General features: G+C 36.0%; 1 protein-coding gene across 2 annotated transcripts in view; it reads right to left on the bottom strand.

Annotated features, from left to right (window-relative positions):
- The window catches only part of MSH3 (mutS homolog 3), a 141119-nt gene that overhangs the window by 102253 nt on the left and 16492 nt on the right, over positions 1 to 22374 (bottom strand). For both annotated transcript variants that reach the window (XM_033110824.1, XM_033110825.1), the window contains exon 9: positions 129 to 241. In XM_033110824.1, coding sequence (XP_032966715.1) covers positions 129 to 241 — 113 coding nt within the window. The remainder of the gene's footprint in view (positions 1 to 128; positions 242 to 22374) is intronic.

The following is a 22374-nucleotide window of genomic DNA, read 5'->3' as shown; positions in this document are numbered from 1 at the left end:
ACCTCTACTTCTTTCAGTTACTTATTGGTAACTAGTTTTCATTAAATTGAAAGCCAAATCTTGCACCTTTATCGAAATTTCAACTCAGGTAAATTTGAGGACATGGCTAACACGTACAAAATATTTACCTTTGATGTCAACTACATCTTTTGCATAAAATTCTGTAACCACCTGGAAAGCATGGCTATATTCAAAATACATGTTATCCATCCTTTCTACTCGAATTCTGTCATCCCGAACACTGAAAGAAAAAAATGAAAATTTCAACAATAATTATCCATAATCCTGAACTGTCTGTATTTAGGCCTTTTGCCTGACAATCAATCAATCAATCAATCAATCAATCAATCCTCATTCCTTATTCTCTCCCAAGTAGAAGGAAAAGAGAGAAAGAGCTAAAGTTTCCCTGTCAAAAGGCCTCATTTCATAAAATATAATTATTACTTTTACTACTGGTGTTTTACTATCACCTGCACATTGTGAGCACTTTATATATATTGTTATCAAGAACTCATTGAAATTAGGGTCCATTGCTTTAGTAAATACAAAAGGGAGAAAAACAGAAAAGCATCATTGTAATTTAATTGCTTTATTTTTTAAAATACTCTAGTAACAGAATACATCAAGTAATTCTTTCTTTGAAGTGGCATCTATATGACTGGTTGGCTTTTTGCTAACTCTATTTCTACCACAGCCTCCAGTCAAATATAGCAAATTCCCCTTAGGTCACCTCTCACTATTTAAAGTGGTTCTACAGTCTTTAAAAAAAATAATATATGTATGTACATATATAATTATGTAAGCCCATAAACACATCATCCATGTTGGATAGTACTTTTTTGTGTGTGTTTTGTTAGCTCCCCATTCTCCCTTCCTTCTCCTCTCCTTATCACCTCACTCCCAACCCATCTTAACGGCCTAGAATGAATCTATTTTTTTCATGTTTATATGATCATATACAAGCATACTGTACACATACATATTCATAAATGTCATTGTTTTATAAAAATGCTATCACTTTGTACTAGCAATAACTAAGCAATAACTCTTGGAAATCCCTCCATATAAAGTAATATAGCTACAAGTCATTCCTTTTAATAGCTAAAAAATATTTCATAGTATGTAAAAGCCATAACTTATTCAACCATTCTTTATTATTGGATATCACTTGGTATTAACATTTTTTCATGTTGCTTAGAACATTTTTATCTAATAAGAAAACATCACAGATGTATAACATCCCATTATTAAAGATGGCATAATTTGTCTATTCATGTCTTTTGTATCTAGCAATAACATTCTGTAATTTTCTCCATGTTTTATATAATTGGTTGTGCTCACACTTAGATATATTAAGATTAATACTACTGCAAAGGGAATCTTTTCTTCTATTGTACTTATTAAAGTGTTATCATTGATGTACATGAACCTATCAATTTTTGTATGTAGCAACTGTACTGAACATTAATTGATGTTCTTGAATTTTCCACATATGCATTTATATCATCTGTAAAAAAATAAAAAAATTTTGTCGCTCCCTTACAATTTCTATTCTTCATTTCTTTTTCCTATCTCATTATACTACTGGCCAAGACGTTCAGAGCTCTGTTGAACATCTAACAGGCATCCTTTGTCTTTTTACTGACACTAATGGGAATGCTTCTAAAGTTTCAACTGGTAAGTATAATGTTTGCTGTAGGTTTTGGAATAAATGACTTATGAGCCTAAGTAAGGTTTGGTAAGCTTCCTAGTTTTTGAAAAAAAAAATTTAGCATAAAGGATTACTGAATCTTACCTAATGTCCTTTCTACATGTGTTAAAATGATCATGTAGTTCCTCTCACTTAATTTCTTAATATATTATTCATATTTTCTGTTAAATGATCCCTGCATTTCTGGGATATATTAGCCTTGTCATGATGTTTTGTGATGCTCAAATAAAGTTATAAACTTGATTTCTTAGTGTTTTAGGTTTTTTCCTATAAATCTGTGCCAGCATATCTACCTCTAAAAGGCTTTTTCTGTTCTACTACAAGACTAGGCAGGCATAAGCTGATTCAGGAAGAAATCTAAGAGGGAGGATTTTCTCCCATCTGTTGTGCTGAAGGATTCTTCCACCTTAATCCACCAGAGAGGGAGTATCAAACTAACTACTGCAAATCACTTACCAATTTTTATCTTCCTGTAGACTCTCTTAATACCTGGATTTTTAGAAGCCCACAGCAAAGTTACTATTTAGCAACTCAGAAAGCAACGAATGACCTTACATGAGCTCCACAGTGTTTTTATACAAGTTTCTAGAGTGAACACAAGAAGCAGCTGGTAACTCAATTACTGTTCTAATTAAAAGTTTTGTTTGATAAGCAGATAAGGATTTAGAAACCCATTAAATCTGATAAAATGAACTTGTCAGTTATCCTTGAGGCTTTCATAGAAGTATTACACAGTGTTACATTCATTGTTCTGCAATCTGTATACTAAAAATCCTCATGCAAATGTTTTTCTCACAAACTGGCTGGTTAAAATCTCCTATCTATGCCTTCCTAGATTTCTTAAAAACTGAAAAAAGTTATGGTAAATTCAAATCATTGTATCTTTGAAACAAAAGTCTATTTGAAATGCTGTATACATAATGAGCAATATCCAACCAGAATTTTGTCAAACTAGACTTTAGTAAATTTCTATACATTAAACACAGCATGTCCATCTTGAATTCCTCAAACTGTAGTCTGTGGAATACTTACATCAGGATCACGTGCAACACACATTAAAAGAATGGATTCCACACCCCAAATGTGATCAACTCAACTCAGCAAGAAGTTTAAGGGACAGGAGGTATTTTCATTTTTAACAGGGTTTTTAGGGTAATTCACAGGCAAACTACAGACTGAAAACACTAGTCTACATGAACAATACTGGCAGCAATCACAGAACTAGGATACAAAGCAGAAATATAAATCTTCTCCAATGATAGTCTAGGTTTCAGCTGCCCTATTAGAGAATATTTTTCATCAAAGATATTAAAGAAGTCAGCTATCGTCAAATAACTGACCTGGGTCTAAAAAAATTATGCAAACACTTTCCGTTTCCCACCCTCTACAGAGGCTGTCTGTGGCCCTGGGCTGAAGCCTCCTGAATGGAGGGGACACTGGACAGAGGCAGTGCTCGTCCCTGGGCCATGGTGGCTACTCCCCTTCCGTGCTGGATGGGAGTAATCACTTCAGGATGTGAGTTTCAGTCATTACACGAGTTATGCCAAACTGGACTGTATTAAAAGAAGATTTTTAATTTTAAAAAATTCTTTTCACATGTGACATGCCTCTCTATTGCCAAATATATTGTTTTTGTAAAACTAAATGGTGATAAAACTCTCAACAAGTGTGGAGCCCACACTAGAAAAAAGACAACTTCAGACCCAATAACACCTTTCATTGTCAATTTGGACATAAAATTGGTGACTCTCTGGTTGAATAACAGACCACCTACAAAGATTTTGAACTAACATTCAATTGTGACCAACAAATGGCAGCTTACCAATTTTATCATCTATGCTGACTTTAGAAACTGTAATTTTTATAGACAAAAAAAGCCTTATTGAAGGCTTTTGCCAATCTACTCTAGGAAAACTCACAAGGCCTCTTCTGACAGCATACTTACTGATAATATTAATACTAATTGAGTGCCAAGCTTCCTGGCTGAATGATTAATGCTCTCCTTTGAGGACAGAATGCAATAGAGATCTAGATTGAATAAAAGAGACTATGTAACATAGCTACAATGTCTCTATCTTACACTTAGTATGAAATTAATTTTATCACTGCTTATAGTAGAGAACTATCCCCATTAGAAGACTAATGGCTTTATGTGAAATTATAATTATAAAGACAACCACTATTAACTATGTGGTCTAGATTAAGGACATGTGGCCAGGGAGGAGCCGTCCGACAGGGATAACACACACAGCTCATAGCATTGGAGGCCTCTCTGGCTAACCTAGACCTCTGCATAAGCATCTGCTCTGCAGACATTGCGCTGTAGGGACCTCCATGCGTGGAGGCCTTAAAAATAAATAAATAAATAAAAGACAACCACTAGAACAAAAATGTCAGAATAACCCCATAAAAACAGCAAGGAAAACAGACTACATTGTGAAAGAATCTTTCAAAGATACAAAAATAGAAAATAAAACAAAATGATAAGGACAAGCTAATATCAAATATAACTGCCATATTGACAAATGTAGATTTGCTAAACTTGCCTATTAAAAGAAAATTAAACTCAGATTGGATTACAAAGAGAGAAGAAAAAACCCTCAATGCTACAAATAGGAACACAAATTAAAATAAGGTAATTCTGAAAGGTTAAAAATAAAAGGAGGATTAAAAAAAATGCCCAGATGAATATACTAGGCAAAGGCAAATACATAAAAAGAAAGCATGGGACAAGATTTTATTATCAGGCAAGATAGAATTCAGGACAAAAACATTAAGCAAGACAAAGAAAGGTACTTTAGTGGGGAGGGAGGTGGTAGATGAGGGTACAGGGGATCAAATATATGTTGATGAAAAGAGAACCGACTCTGGGTGGTGAACACACAATGTGATATATACCGTTTCCCCGAAAATAAGACCTAGCCGGACAATCAGCTCTACTACGTCTTTTGGAGTAAAAATTAATATAAGACCCGGTATTACATTATATCATATCATATCATATCATATCATATTATATAAGACCCGGTCTTAAATTATAGTAAAATAAGATCAGCTATTACATTGTATTATGTTATATTATATTATATTAGTAAAATATATATAGTATATATATATATATACACTATATATGTACTATATAGTGTATATATATATATATGTCTAGTAAAATAAGACCGGGTCTTATATTAATTTTTGCTCCAAAAGACGCATTAGAGCTGATTTGTCCAGCTAGGTCTTATTTTCGGGGAAACACTGTAGTCATCCACTTTCTTGTACTTGAACCTGGGAGGTTAGGAGTCCAGTGGACAAAGTGGCTGGAGCCATCCTGCCACCTTGTGGAACACGAGAGAAAGACAAAGCCAAGGAAGAGGCAAAGAAGAGTCCCTAAATCCACCTATGCCTTATTCTAGCCTACCTTTGAGCTTTTCACTTCCATGAACCAATACGTTCATTTTCAGTTTTAAAATATTCAATAAGAACTCACTAGAAAGTGTGGGGTTTTTACCAAGGAGCTTTTAGTTGTCCAGAGAAGAAAGTGAACATAATCACACAGGTAGCTTCTTAGAAGATGGAAACCTCTACTGAAGTCCACGTGGCCAATTAGTGAACCAAGGTGAGGGAGACCCAACCTTTAATTACAGCTGGTGAATCTGCTTCAGACCAAACCAACAGGGAGACAGAATACATCAGATTTCTGGAGACCAAAGGGACCCTCTCCACCAAGCTGAGGTGAAGAGATGTTAACCAAATTATCTCTGGGGATGAGAAATTAAAAGCAAATTTAGGGCCAGGGCCCCTGCAGCATTAAAAAGAGCTGAGGTTAAGAAACACACCAGGACCTACCCCCACAGGACAGGCCTCTTAGCAAGTCAGAGGGAGGACTGAGAGTTTCCTCACTCACTGTGTGAACTCCACAGGGCCTAGGTAAAGCCCAGAAGCCTAAGGCCCAGGAAGTAATCAAGGCCAACATACATGGCAGTTGTGCTGCTCAAAAGACTAAGAGAAATGGAAGGTGTTATCTTAATATAAGAAGTCTGTACTAGGGGACGTCATGTCTTTCTAAACCTTTCTCTAGCTTTTCCTAAACTTTTGGTTTTACATTTCCTTCTACAATGCTTGTTAGCCTTTTAAGGTAAAGCGCTATCAAAAAATGTCTATCTTGTACACCAGACAGGAAAGTACTTCTATCTGCAATGAGGTCAGGAACACTAAATGTTCAAACTTGGGAAACCAAAGGGAGAAGAACACGTGAAGGGGGAGGGAATAGAAGCAGAAAGCCTAGAGAAGCCATTCATGTCTGCCTATAGTCATGACCTTCCAGTTCTTCTTCCTTGATCCTGGAAATCTTCTCTAAGGATGAATCTCCTTGTAGTAGTATTTTAAAACCTCCATGCTTTCTTAATGTTTCAGCCCATCAGAGTCCTGGGTCTTTTCACCACCGATCTACAATTACACACCCCAGCCCTGTGTGCACATTCTTATTTAACAAGGGGGCCAAGACTCCCCTCCTCTAAGATGCTTTCCCAGAAGAACAACCACATATTAACTAGGAGGGCCTGTGCTTTGCTCTGGACACTTGGGGCTGTGGTTGGTAAAATAATACCTTTAGAAATAAAGCTACTTTGTTTTAAGCACACATGCTTTTTGTCAGAAACTTGACTGTCAGGGATAGAAACATAAGTTGTAATACGCATTATAAAGGAATGAAAAATTCATGTAATATTAACCAAAGTAATGTCAACTATACTATAACATTATCCCTTTTGAATTCCAGAAGCAGAGGGGAAGGAAGGGGAATGGCTGGTTCTTTGTGTGTTTTTCTAAAGAGGCCATATAACGCAGGGTTAAGAGCATATGCTTCAGAGCCAGCACGTCTGCATCAAATCCCAGTTCTGCCACTTACTAGTTGTATAACCCTAGGTGTAACATCTCTCTGCCTCAATTTCCTCATCTATAAAATCTGTATTAGAAGAACAGTAGATTCCTCACAGGGTGTTTGTGAAGATTAAATCAGTCAATAAATATAAAGCCCTTAGAACAGTGCCTAATACATAGTTAGCTATTGTTATTATTATTAATATTATTACTGCTACTGAAGAATGAGCGATAAGAGTAGTCATGAGCTCAAAGGAAAAGGAAAAAAGGAGACAGAGGGAGCTTTAGAGTAAAAGCAATTGGGCAGGACAGGCACAAATAAACAGCATGTCAGCAACAATGAATATTCTCAGTAGCTACCAAGGTATGTGTCTAAAAGCGCCTTTTTCACTCCGAGGAAACATGATGACGGTGGGGAAAATCAAATGCATGATTTCAGAAACCACAGCCCCTCCCCAAAATACCGCCTTACCTACTACTGATGTTTGAAATGCCTTTAAATAGACACAAAGCATTGTCATTTCACAAGTAGAAACAAAAGGAGCTACTCAAAGGTCTTTACACAGCAGTCTTCAAAGATGAGAAAACGAAAGGTATAGAAAGGCTAATATTATATACTAAGGAGAAAAAGAAACTTCATCCCCTACCCTTATACTATGCCCCAAAATTAAATGAAAACATTTAACAAAGCTAAAAGTAAAAGTTGTACCTATAAAATTCCTAGAAGAAAACTTCATGACCTTGACCTTGAAGTAAGCAAAGACTTCTTAGGACACAAAAAGCACTAACCATAAAATTTTGAAGAAATTGATAAATTTGACTTCCACCAAAATTAAAAAACTTCTGTTTTTCCAAGGTCATCAAGAATATTAAAAGTCAAGACACAAACTAGGAGAAAATACTCACAATACATATATCTGACAAAGGATTTTTATTTGAAATGTAGAAAGAATTTTTATAGCTCCATAATCACACACACAACCCAATTTTTTTAATGGGCAAAGGAAGATACAGGAATAGCCAATAAACATATGAAAACATCGTTGGTCATCAAAGAAAAAGCAAGTTAAAACCAAAATGAGACACCACTTCATACTCACTATAATGGCCAAAATTAAAAAGACTATAATTGAAAAATAAAAAGTTATGTAAAACAATAAATAAATAAAATGATTAAAATAAAAAGATTGGCAATACGAAGAGTTAGGAGAGATGTGGAGCAGCTACAACTCTCATACCCAACTCTCATACTCCCACCAGGGAGTGGATAATTGGGGAACTGCTTTTGAAAAACTTGGTTTGGCCGATTCTTCCAGTTAAATACGCGTACATATTTACCCACACAGCCCAACAATCTCACTCCTATTTACCCCAAATAAAAACATACTCGTATGTGCCATAAAAAGACTAGCACACAAATGTTCTTAGCAGCTTTACTGAAAGTAGCCAAAAACCCAAATGTTCAGCTAGTGAATGGATGAACAAATGTTGGTATATTCATATAATGCAATACTACTGAACAATAGAAAGGAACAAACTACTGATAAACTCATCAATAAGGGTGAATTTCACAGGCATTATGCGGAAAGGAGCTGGACAGCAAAGAGTACATACTGTAATGATTCCTCGCATATAAAATTCTAAAAGATTCTAAAATATTCTACAGTGACAGAAATCAGATCAGTATTTGCTTGGAGTAGGAGATGGAGGTGAGGTTAAAATGACTGCAAAGAGGTACAGAGAACTTTCTGGAAAGATGAAAATATTCTACTTCTTAATTGAGGTGGTGATTATACTGATGTATGTATTTCTCAAAATTAATTGACGTATCCACATAAAATGGGTAAATTTTTTGCATGTAAATCGTATTTGATTAAAGTTAATGAAAACTAAAACTTTTGATATTTGTCATATAATTTATAGTTGAAATGTTTCTATTAAAAAGATATCTGAACAATTAGACTAACAAATTCCTGTGCAAATGAGTATTCCAAACACATTTTGGGGAGTAAGATTTTACTCCAATATTTTTTCAGCCAAAAACAATGGTGTAGAGAAGTAACTCATTTGAAGAAAAAATATTTAACTTCAAAAAGTACATTCCATATTTATATGCTTTAAGATTATCATGGTTTAAATGTCATCCACTATTTATATATATATATAAATAAAATTTACCTTGTGTCCTGTGTGTGTATATATGTATATGTCGTACAATCATCCTAACACAGAATAAATTTTCAAAATAATTTATGCTTCCTGTGGTTCAAAAAATTGTTTTCAATTGCAAAGCCACAAAATTATTACCTGACATTATATTTGTCTTTGAGAAAAAGTAAAAGAAACCCTACTTTTCTAAAAACTCCAAAGATTTATGTAATCCTAAAGAGGACAATCAGCATTAAAACATACTCAAATCAGTGTAAATACCCTCAAACCTTTTTTTTCTTTCATGATTAAAAGCATTTTCTCAGCAACAGACACAAAATCAAGACTACTTCACTCAGATCATAAACCTTTTGAGTTCATTAACAAGCTCGTCCCTGCCTCAGAGAACCTACAAAAACTAATCTTCTTAATGTTTCTCTCTATAAATACTAATTCTTAACATTATCCCAAGAAAGAGTTGCTTAAAAAAAAAAAAAAGTATATATATATATATATATATATATATATATATATATATATATATATCTCAACAAACTGACTATCTGGAATTCATAGGACAATGAATAAAAAATAAAACACAAATAATACACTAGGTAATTGGTTTTTCCTTTTCAATTCAGTCAACAAATCTTCGCTGTGCAAAGTGCTATAGGGACAAATGGAGAAAAAAGAAATTGAACTGTGTTGAAATGGGGTGAACTGTGTCCCCCTAAAATTCGTATGTGGAAGTCCTAACAACACCCAGTACCTTGCTAGAGATAGGGTCTTTACAGAGGTAATCAAGTTTAAGTGAGGTCATTAGGGTGGGCCCTAGTCCAATATGACTAGTGCCCTCATAAAATGGTGAAATTTGGACATAGAGACACACATAGAAGGAAGACGATATGAAGAGACATAGGAAGAAGATGGCTGTCTACAAGCAGGGAGAGAGGCCTGGAACAGATACTTCCTACATAGCTCTTAGAAGGAACCAACTCTGCTGACACCTTAATTTTGGACGCCCAGCCTCCAGAACCGTGCAACAATAAAGATCTGTTTTTTAAGCCACTGCATCTACATACTTTGTTAGAGCAGCCCTAACGAACTCATGTGCCATACTAAAAGGTACAACATCTTTTTGGAGATGCTTATAAACACATGACTAGAATGTAGAATGCCAAGAGAATTGAGAAGAATGCTGAGGTAGTATCAGCCAACTTCAAGTGTGTAAATATTCCCACCATGGCTGATTTTAACTATCAAAGCTTTAGCAACCTGATAGAACATTCCATCCTCACAAACCCACTGCAAGCCAGCTCCAGCACAGACCAAAAACGCAGGCATCAGTATTTAATATCCACAGGTGATATTACAGCCAAGGTTAGAACCACAACTAAAAATTGTAGGGCAGCTTCATAAAAGCAGTAAAATTGTTAGGATATAGAATATTTTAAAAGTTGGATGGAATAAACACACTGCACAATGTCAGGATAGCTTACAAATGGTAGAAAAATAAATGATGAATGAAAAGCAAGACCTAACATTTACTGAGCACTTACTATGCTCTGGGTACTGTTCAAAGACTATTAGATGTATTACATTAATTTCATCTTCACTACAACTCTCTGAAATAGTTCTACTATTACACATTTATTTTTGAATAAGGAAGGTTAAGATCCACAGCTCATAAGCGAGGAAGCTGGGGTTCAAACACAGGATGTCTGGCCCCAGACTCAGTCCTCAGACTGATGGAGACACTGACCTTAAAATGGTTCCCTGCCACGTGGAACTGAGCTAAAATGTGGCCCAAGCAGAGAGAGAAGTCTCCAGCCTAAGCCCCAGCCCACTCCCGCATAACCCCCTCCAAGCCACAACCCGAGCCAATCACCAAACGACACCTACCCCTTCCCCAACTCAAGGAAGTCCCCAACCCATAAAAACCTGCTCAAAACCTTGCTAGGGGCTCAGTCTTTGGGAAGGATCCCGCTGAGCCCGCCAGCGTAATAAAGCTGACCTTCCTCACTCTTCGAGTGCCACTTGGGTTCTTTCTGGTCCTGGTATCCGTAACAAGACCACTTGTTCTGAGCCATCTCTCATTGTGCGTGACATCTTTAGAGCAATTAGTCTGGTGCTGCTACAGCCCAAGGTTAGGGGAAAAGGGTGGCCTCGGATATGTTACCTTACACAAGCAATGGGTTTGCAAATCAAACTTTTGTAAAATGGATCATTTTAAGCCTTTTTGCATAACTTGTTATTTAAATGCATCAAATCAAATGAGAATTAAAAATTCCTAAAAGTCAGCAAGTGAAAATCTCTCTGTAAAACAAAATCACCACCTCCTTATCTTGTGTCTAAATTCTGATTTTTATATGTAAGGGTTGCTTAGCAGGCAAAAAGGTCTTACAATCGCTTTAGAGCCATCAGCATGGCCTTGGACCTCTCAGAACAAAAGCAGGCAAATCATACAGATTCCCTAAGCCACAAAGAGAATTCTGGAAAACGAGGCTGCACACACTGAGCACCTGCAGCACAGGCAGCACCAAGCAGGAAAAGCACACGTTTTCCACTTTTGAGGTTAGAAGACAGACACCCACAAACCCTTCACATCACCACAGCCCCAGGGGACTACTGAATTTCAGCCCTGTTTTCTACAGTGAGCCAATACTTAACTTGAAACTGTAGTTTTTAAATAATCATTCTTTATATCTATATGTTTGCAGAGCATTGCAATCTATCAGCATGTTGACAAAGGCAGTATTTTAGTATATAAGATAATGGCAGGAGGGAGTAAAACACATGTCCCCGAAGTAAAATCTATGCATTGTTAGTACAGAAGAAAACGTAAAGTGGAGGGAAATATGGAAGCAAGAAGCAAGATGGAAGCTTCTCTCCTAGAAGCATAGAGCCTAAGGACCTTTCCTCTGCAGCCCCAGAAAGACGGGATGTGATGAGAGGCTGAGCTCTGCCTCTCATTGTAGCAGTAAGTAGGTGGGGAGGAGGCAGAATGTAACAATCCACTTGCAGGCCAAGCTGTTCCCACTGCTCCCTGGCAAGCAGAAGAAACAGGATTTCATTCTGTATGAGTGGGCAATCTCTTGTCTTACTCAATTTAATCACCCACAAGTAAACTTTGTGATATGCGGGGGCTGGCAGTTAAGAGTTACATAAAAGACTGTAAAGTATACTTACCTATAAGGTAATTCATACATAAATGATACCCTGACTTAGCAACTAGAAATTGCTCATCCTTAAAAGGGTCAGTAATCACCTTATCAAGTGGGAACCACAACTAGTATTTACATTCCTATTTGCAAAATAACTTATGTCTACTTACATAGTATTAAACACCTGTCATTTTTCAGCTAGTTTGAAAAATGAGGCAGAAGAAACTGAGCATCCAAGGAACAGAGGCAGTGGTCTCACCTAGTATCAGTAAACAGCTACTGATTAACAAAAAGTTCTTTAAAGCCAGAATCCACGATAAGGAAAACATTTTACATCGTAACCAATATATTGGTAGTGTATTAATAGTACTCTTCCTTTGCTATTGTAACACATTACTACAAACTTAGTGGCTTAAAATAATATGCATTTATTATCTTTCAGTCCTTAGGTCATAATTATGACACTGGCCTCACTAACCTCAAGGTGTCAGCAAGGTTGTGTTCCTTTCTGGAGGCTCTTAGGGGAAAATGTGGTTCCTTGTCTTTCCCAATTTCCAGAGGAAGTCTAAATTCCTTGGCTCATGGCGTCTTCCTCCATTTTCAAAGCCAGAGTTGGTGGGTCAAACACTCACACTGCATCACTCAGACCTCTTCTTCCTTCCCTTCTTTCACATTTAAAAGACTCTTATAAGAGTAATTGGGCCCACCTGGATAATCCAGGGTACTCTCCCTATCTTAAAATCATCTGAGTAGCAACCTTAATTCCATCTGAAAATTAATTTCCTTTTGTTATTTAACCTCACATATTTACAGATTCCAGGAATTGGGATGTGGATATCTTTGGAGGACCATCATTCTGCCTACAATAGATAGATAGATAGATAGATGGACACACACATGCTACTTGACCACCTGTGCCTGTTTCCTCATTTATAAAAATGTATAAATTATACAGTAGTTACTGTATAATAAAGGTAATTAATTCAAAGGGTTGATGTGAAGATTACATGAGTTAATACGAGTAATGCTCATAGAATATACCTGGCATATAGTAAGAGCTTCATTAACTATTATTTACAAATTTTTATTTCATCTTTGTTTCAACTTTTCTCATTATGAAATGTGCTTTCCCAACACCTGTCTAGTTATGTGTTACCTATCCTTTCTTTTTTGTCTAGGCCTTCTCTTGCATGAAGCTTCCCTACATTCTATTACACTGCATTGTCTGGTACAGTAGCTACTAATCACATGTGGCTACTGAGCACTTGAAATGTAGCTAGTCAGAACTGAGAGATGCTGCAAATATAAAATATACAGTGGATTTTGAAAAGTTAGTATATAAAAAAAGAATATAAAGAATTATCATATAAAAAATAATTACATTTTGAAATATTTTTGATTTTGAATTAAATAAAGTGTATTATTCAAATTAATTTCCCATGTTTACTTTTTTTTTAAGACTTTTTTTTTTTTTATTGGGGAAGGGGAATAGGCCTTTATTGGGGAACAGTGTGTACTTCCAGGACTTTTTTTCCAAGTCAAGTTGTTGAACTTTCAGTCTTAGTTGTGGAGGGCGCAACTCAGCTCCAGGTCCAGTTGCCGCTGCTAGTTGCAGGGGGTGCAGCCCACCATCCCTTGCGGCAACCTGTGGTTGAGAGGACGCGCTCCAACCAACCGAGCCATCCGGGAGCTCAACGGCAGCTCAGCTCAAGGTGCCGTGTTCAATCTTAGTTGCAGGGGGCGGAGTCCACCATCCCTTGCGGAACTAGAGGAACTGAACTGGCAACCTTGTGGTTGAGAGCCAACTGGCCCATGTGGGAATCAAACTGGCAGCCTTCAGAGTTAGGAGCATGGAGCTTTGTTTACTTTTTTAATGTGACTACCAAAAAATGTAAAATTACTGTGACTCACATCACATTATATTTCTACTGAGTAGTGCTGCTCTAGATAGCATTATTCTCTCCATCCCGTGCACTCTCTCAGTTCTTAGTTTGCTTGCCTGTCACACCCTGTACCAACCTGCTCTGTATTGGAGAGATTAGTGTATGTGCTGGCTCTGCAAACAGACTGGTAGCCCTTAATGGGGTCTCTTCCCTCATGGATCTTTTCATCTCAATAAAATCCATGGTGACTGTACAATAAGTGCCCACGCAGCTGAATGGACAGGGAAACATTACTCAGCTGATACGTTATTTGTACATGTCATTTGATTTATTGTTAACAGGAATGCCCAGAAATCAGTCTGTCACTCTTTAAAGCAACTTTAAAAACAGGATTAGGATGTATAGCAAATGGAAAAACAAAATTTCATAAAACAATGCTCAGCTTATTACATACAATGCCCCATCTACCTTCAACTCTATACTATTCTACCCGTTTTTTTAAGTGGTCAATGCACCTTTCATAATCCACTAATAACTTGTGACCACATTTCAGAAAGCACTGCATTCAGGCCTTCGGGAATGAACACAAACCATCTTAAAGATGTCATGAGATACTCAGCACTAGCACCATCTCAGTGGCTCCACCAGATAATGGATTAATCCTGTGGTGTGGCCATGGTCCAACACGGCCAGCAGGAAGGCATGCAGGCCCACTTATCATGCATTCTTCTCCCAGCCTTCCTGTTAGGGCTGGAGGCAATCTAGTACACCCACATGCGTGTTCAGGGTCCAGGTCTACTCCCATGAGATGCAGAGCCCCACTCAGCCTGGCCAAGAGCTGGTCAGAGCTCAAAGTACAAAGTACGAGAAAGATGTCCTAGGAACTTGCCAGTTTTCTGAACTGCCCGGGGGTGGGGAGCTCCCAAGCAAATCTGGGGAAACATCATCAACTTCAGTATTATGTATATTAAATAGAATTACACATTAAATCAAATACTAGACAGGTGATTTTCTTAAAGAAGGAGAGAAGAGAAGTAAAAAGAGAGGGAGGGAGTGATAGGGTGGGAGAGAAGAAAAATGGGAAAGGGGAAAACAACATACCAGGACTTCACAGACTTTTATTGCTAGAGGGATCAAGACTTGGGCTAGGGGCTAAAAAGAATACACAAGAGGATGGAAGGGAGAACAAATTCTTAGCCTGAAAACAAGAGATAAGAGAATAATATCACAGTAATCAGGACAAATAATGGAAATGGTTATTCTACAAGCGTTTGCTAAGAAATCTCCCCTCAGCAGGAGGTTTGATAGGAAGGAGTCACTGAAAAGACTAATGCGTAAGTGTTAAGTCCACAACGTTCAGAGATAAGCAAGCCCAGAGGGGCTCTGAACCAAACAAGCCTCAAGTTTCTGATTTAAGGTAGATAGTGAAAGGAAACTTTGTTAGAAAGGAAGAAAGTGAAAGTAACCTCTCTGAATTATGAAGACGGAAAAAAATGTTTTTGAAGAGATTCTACGGACAAAGGCTACCTGTAATAAGACTTCTATTGAGGAGATGTTTGTGTTTTATTTTGCTATTAGTTTATATCCTAATGATAGTAAAAGGTGGACTTACCAGCATCAAATAGAACTAGGGATCTAGTGGGCTTTGCCACTTACTACCTTGGTGATCTTGTAACTTCGGAATAAAATGCTTTAGTTAATTAGGAAATTTTGTGCAGTTAAATCTTCAACCCCAAATGAATAGATGTATTTACAAAAACAGAAGTAGTAAAACAATTCTGCACTCTCACAAAATTGCTTCCGAACTTTCTATTTAAACAGTCTGGCCCTGCCTTGCTAGGTGTCTATAATAATCAGTAAGGTCATTCGTTCAGACTCCTCAAATGCTGTTTCTTCCTATTCAACCATTACCGCATTTCCCCAAAAATAAGACCTAGCCAGACAATCAGCTCTAATGTGTCTTTTGGAGCAAAAATTAATATAAGACTCTGTCTTATATTATGTTAGATTAGACCTGGTCTTATATTATAGTAGAATAACACCAGGCCTTATATTAATTTTTGCTCCAAAAGATGCATTAGAACTGACTGCCCGGCTAGGTCTTATTTTCGGGGAAAACACTATCAATAAACCTATTATATTTATGCTGTTCAAGTAGAAATATTCCTGCAGAGTTATACTCAATGAAATGCACAAGAGGTTCCTTATTTAGATAAGCCCCATAGCAAACACTTGAAGAATAACTATCACCTATTAATTTGTCATGTTTGAAGACCTGGATTTTCATATACATGTAGTAAGCACACCAATTAAAAGTGTTAACTAGATATATAAAAACTACTGATATACCAAGAAAACTACTGAAAATACAATGGCATTTCCACCATAGAAGGAATTAATATATTTTTTAAAAGGAAATCAATATAAAACAGATTTTTATTAAGACAACTTTCTCTTTAATGTTTTCCTAGAGACAAACATTTCCTACTGTGTATAGTAAGATATATATTGGCTACTTAATTCACTTTCATCTCTACTACCACAATCAATATTTTAATTCTAAATTTTCTAAATAGTAAAGTGAAATTATTATATAATAAATATAATGAACCAGAATGACACAGGAGTGAACTTTATATTTATCTTCTACTCTAGAAACAAGGAATGAGGAAGATGAGAAAGAACAGAAAGATGGGGGAAAAAAAGGTTTCCTATGAGCACCACACCAGAAAAGATTTCAAGTGCCAAAGATGAGGGGACCTTATCATCATCAATATCAATCTTTAAAATAATTACTTAACTCCTTGTCCAGGATAACTTAACCATGTAGATTCTATTAATATTTACTGTAAGGGTATGTTAGGAAGCTTAAACAAACTAATTTAAAGTGACTTTTTTTTAATTTTTGAATAATAAAAACAATAAGGAAAAAATGATAGGGAATTAATACGGTCTTCCCAAAAGAAGTAAATGAGTTGGCTATATCCATACCATTTAGATACACATTTATCCTTATATATGATATATATATATATATATATATATATATATATATATATATAAATTTCCAGCTACTACAACAATCTATGTTTACAAAACCCAAATCATTTTTCCTAAGAAAAACAAATAGGAAATACTCATTATTCTCCTTATTCTAAATGTCACTTGTTTCATCACTGATTCATCAAGCATGTATTAAGTACCTACTATATTCAAGCTACTATGATAGGTGCTGGGGACACAAAAGATCATTATGATATTGTTTCTACCACCCACCATCCTTCTTCAGTCTTTTTCCCAGGAAATTTTTTATCCAACCTTTCTTTAATATTGCTTTCTCTCCATTGTCTTACCCTTGATTCTCTTTCACTTACATTACCTTTCTCTCCAAACCCCACATCTGTCCTGCCTCAGGCTGCCATGCGCACCCTGGCAGAGCTGCCAACCAAACTAGTTTCTGCTCCCTAAGAAAACCATACTCTCTCACATCCCCATCTTCCTTCCTGTCATTCTTCAGTCTCAGTTCTGGAATACTCTTTTGGGAATCCTTACCTAACTTCTTCAAGCATGAGGCTGGCATTCTAATACTACCAGTCACTCCGTAAGACCTTAACAATCTGTACTTGCACTGTAATTGTTTATTTTCACAACTACTATCCCTTAGCCTGTAAGAATCTGGAAGGTAGGGATCTTAATCATTTTTATATCTTCACCATCTAATAATGAACTTGGCAAACAGCAAGCACCCAATAAATGTTTTTAAGAATGAATGTATAATAATATGCAAATCAGAGGATGTATTAATAAGTTGAGAACCGACTGGAAACATCTATCAATACAGATTTTTTTAGGAATAAGAAAAAGATAATCAAATAAAACTTACCGCTAGCTAGCTAAATTAATAAAATAAACTTGAAGGAAGAATAAAATACCTTAATCAGAAAGGTAAGCTATTATGAAAAATGGAAAGTATCCCATCTTCAGGGAGTTTCAATGCCATTTCTAGGCCTCAAATTAACATCTCTATTTCTCTAAAACTCTGGTTTAGATTCTTTTTTTCATTCAAGCAATGGTCCCATTTACAAGGTGATCACAAAATATGGTGAATGTTTAAATAAAATATTTATTACAGTAAAAGACACATTGCCATTCATCCCCCTCAAAACATTCCCCCTCACTTCGAATGCACTTATCCCATCATTTTTGCCACTTTTTGAAGCAGTTCTGGAAGTCCTATTTCACGAGTGTCTTTAGTTGCGCTGTCATGGCTGCCTCGATGTCCTGAACTGATTCAAAATGTTTACATTTCATGGTCATTTTGGCTTTGGGGAAGAGCCAGAAGTTGCATAGTACCATATGTGGTAATTAAGGTAGATGAGGACACACCATAATGTTTGCATTTGACAGAAATTTGCCGTACCAGAAGCGATGTGTGACACGGAGCCTTTCCACTGTGATCACAAAATACGATGAATGATGCTGAGTGCCATCCAACAGAAAGGCAGGGATCTTCAATACGGGAATCGGCACGTCGAACCTTAGAAACAGTGTGTGACAAGTTTCAACTTGCTCGGTGCAGTCAGTCAAGTGTGAGCTACGGTTGAGAGAAAGTATATCTTCAAGTGTGCCGTAAATCATCCTCCATCATGACAATGCTCCATGTCACACGTCGTTTCTGGTATATGGCAATTTCTGTCAAATAAAAAACATTACGGTGTGTCCTTCCTTATCCACCTTATTCACCGGATCTGGCACTGTGCGACTTCTGGCTCTTCCCCAAAGTCAAAATGATTCAGGACATTGAGTCAGCCACAACAGCGCAACTAAAGATACTCACAAAAGAGGACTTCCAGAACTGCTTCAGAAAGTGGCAAGAATGATGGGATAAGTGTGTTTGAACTGAGGGGGATATTTTGAGGGGGATTAATGGCAATGTGTCTTTTACTATAATAATTTTTTTTTTATTTAAACATTCACCATACTGTTTGATCACACCTCATATGTTGGATTTATTTTGAACACACATACAGAATCAAAATGACAAGATAAATGTGACATATGTAGCCCCTACAATGTGCTCCGACACATTTCCCTAACTTAAGTCATTCCCCCTCCATCTTCAAAAATGTTGTCATATCTACAAGCACATTACTACTACAATCCAATAGTTTTCGTTAAATCAACCCACATTTTTTTAACTCAAGTATCAACTTAAAGATTCTTTCTACCACCTAAAAAATTTATGAAATCTCAGGTTTGATTTACTAATTGCACGTTTTAGTACACCTTAAGTAAATATTTAATTATGAAAGTAAAAAATGTTTATTTGTGAACCACTTAGAATTCTATCAGGTAAGTAAGTTCTATCAGGTTCAACTTGGCTCTACCTGTACAACCCACCTATTAACCATCCCTGCTCCACAGTCATTCCTCTTTCACCCTAGGACTCTGCCCATGACTTATGCCCTTCTCTGGCGCTGTGAATTCAGTTGGTACTGAGTTTCCTTTAAGGACTTTTCATTTTTAACTTTAATACTTAATTTTTTTTATAACAAGCAAGGAAAGAGAAACTTCATAAGAAAGTAGTATGACTTAATCATCATGACAGCATTCTGAAACTAGATTTAATTCCAAAACTGGTACTTATTAAAGTTGTTAAAAAGTTCTTACTTATAAAATTATTTCAACTATCATAATGGAAATTTCAAAAAAGAAAAGCAGAATTTCCCATTATATCACCTTAATGTAGATTTTGCTGTTGATCTTTTTAAAGGGCTCTGTATATATTCTCAAGAAAACAGGAAGGGTAACAATCAAGATAATAAGACCGATTTCCTAAGATTCAAACTGAAATCTTATAAACACATTTAAATAAAGTTAATTAACCTAAGCAAAACTGGTAGTTTATCATTATTTAGAAATAAAAAGTTTAGCTTAGTACCACCTTTTACTTACAGTTAGTCTAAGCTACCTTATAATACAAAGTAAGTAAGTCTATACCTTGAGGAATAAGAATAAATGTGAGGTTTCAGTAGTCTTTAAATTGTAATCCACAGACTACAAAATCCTTTAGAGACCTCTTGTGGTCAAAGTTAAGAATACAAAAAAAAAAACAAATATGTATGTACTTTAAAATGTATATTCTATAATTCCAAGCCATTCTTCTACCTTTCTTTCACACAGCTTTATTTCTTCAATATTAATAAAATATCAATCAGTAACTGAAAAAAACTGCTATTTTTACCTTCAGGTTTACAGCAAAAAAAAAAAAAAGGGATTCTAAGACTAAGACACAAGAATCTACCTATCACTTTAAAATGGACAAGGTGATACCACCAAAAACAAAATTTTCTCCTCGAAAATTCAATGCTATACTGTTTATTGGTAGTAAATACAGAGCAGAATTTTGGCAAGCTATGTTGTTCATACCTACCTAATTAAAAGCTTTCCCTATCCCTGTTTTGATTTTTTTTTCCCTTTTCTTTTTTATTATGGTTGGATTTGTACATCAGATTAATAAAGGCTAAGTTGATGGCAGCTGAAATGGAACCATTAGTACTCAGGGGAGAAATTAAGGTAGGACCACACCTCACACAGCAAAACAAAATAAAGAAAAAGAGATTTAAAAGTTGAACACTACAGATTAAATTAAAAGAAAAATAAATTGACTAAAATAAAATGTAGATGATTACTGAAGTATTCTCAGAATAGGGAGAGACCTAAGTGTAAAAATAATGGAATGCTACCATAAGCATGGAGGACTTAATTGGTCCAGTCTACTAAAAACACACAGATACCATGAATTAAAATACAGTATAATCAAAAATGTATTTTAAATACAGTCAAAGAAAAAAAAGGAAATCCCCAAGGGCCAAAAACAATGTGAGAAACAGCTGTATGTGGGAGATGACATCATAAAGGGCTATGCACAGAGAGTAAAAAAAGAAGGTCCAACATACTTCTTCTGATAGAGTTCCAGAAGAGAATAGAGGAGAGGCAGTATTAAAAGAGAATGGCTGATAGGAAAAGAAGAAGAATAGCTTTGCTATTGAGAACTTTCTATGCTACTCATTGTTTGAAGCACTTCACCTATAATTGATTTAATCCTCACAATAATCCTATGAGGTAAGCACTCTTATCCCTATTTTAAAGAAAAGGAAACTGAAGGACAACACAGTTGAGTAATTTACCCACAGTCACTATGGGGAAGAGCCAATTCTCCAACCCAAATCCTACATCACAATTGCCACACTATTTGACGATTTGACTTTAGAATCTCCACTAATCCATTCTGTTCTTAGATATAGATTAGCTTTAGACACCCCAAGAAATGTGCATTAACTTGTGACTTTGCTTAGTCTGATATGCAAATAAAATAAAAATTCCATGTGGTCAGGAAAACACAGGAAAAATTAATACTCTCAATGATAACCAGAAAAGTGCAAATTAATACAAGACAAAGGCAGCCAGGTAGAAACTGTACTAGTCAGGGGGATCACTTCTTTAATTATATAAATGTCTAACCACTATGCCGTACACCTGAAATTAATATAAAATGAGCATCAACTGTAATTGAAAATTTTTAAAAGGGGATAAAAAGGTGAAGGGAAATAAGAGGTTCAAATTTTCAGGTATAAAACAAATAAGTCATGGGGATGTAATGCACAGCATAGGGAATATAGTCAATAATATTGTGACAGCGTGGTACGGCATCAGATGGTAGCTGGACTTAGGATGATCACTTCTTTAGGTACATAAATGTTGAATAACTATGATGTACACCTAAAACTAATATAATATTGTATGCTAGCTATATTTTAATAAAAATCTTTAAAAAAAGAAAGAAAAAAAAAAACAAGACAGCCAGTCATAGAATTTGGAAAACCCACATATGACACTCAAACTATCTTTGGTATGCCAAAATGGCTCTTAAACCTCATTTGATGAATAAACATTTAGGACTATCACGAGGCAATGCTGTCTGCCAGCCAAATAATTCAGTATTAGCAATATCTTTGTGGAACATTTTAATACTGTATTGAATTTTGCCTTTATTATTTTATTAAAATAATCAGAAATGAAAGTGTTGGATCAAGTGATCAACTTTAGTCTCGATTACATTTAACCCTTGAACATGTGTTTGAACTGTGCAGGTCCCCTCATAGATAGATTTTTGTTTTTCAATAAATACAGTCGGCCTCCATATCCACAGGTTTCACATCCACGAATTCAACCAATCCAGGATTGAAAACAGTATTTTCGATCCAAAGCTGGAAACCTGAGGATGTGGAGCGCTGACTGTACACATTATTCTACACCATATTCTATACATACATCCGTGGGTTTTGGTAAGCACGGGGGATCCTGGAACCAGTGCCCCACAGATATAAAAACTTAATGAACTGTGGTTAGTTTTTGGGGGAGTCCAAAGTTACACAGCAGATTTCTGACTACAGGGGTGAGACTGGTGCCCTTAATCCCTGCATCGTTCAAGGGTCTACTGTATATCTGAATTAAGCAAATATACAGTGAGTTATAAAGAAAAATGAAAACCAAAGACATGAAATACTGGAAATAAAGTTTTAGAAAA

The sequence above is a fragment of the Rhinolophus ferrumequinum genome, chromosome 7 (genome assembly GCF_004115265.2).
Source record: "Rhinolophus ferrumequinum isolate MPI-CBG mRhiFer1 chromosome 7, mRhiFer1_v1.p, whole genome shotgun sequence".
NCBI classification, from domain to species: Eukaryota; Metazoa; Chordata; class Mammalia; order Chiroptera; family Rhinolophidae; genus Rhinolophus; species Rhinolophus ferrumequinum.
The sequence above is the reverse complement of the archived record's forward strand: the minus strand, read 5'-3'. Positions and strand labels throughout refer to the sequence as shown.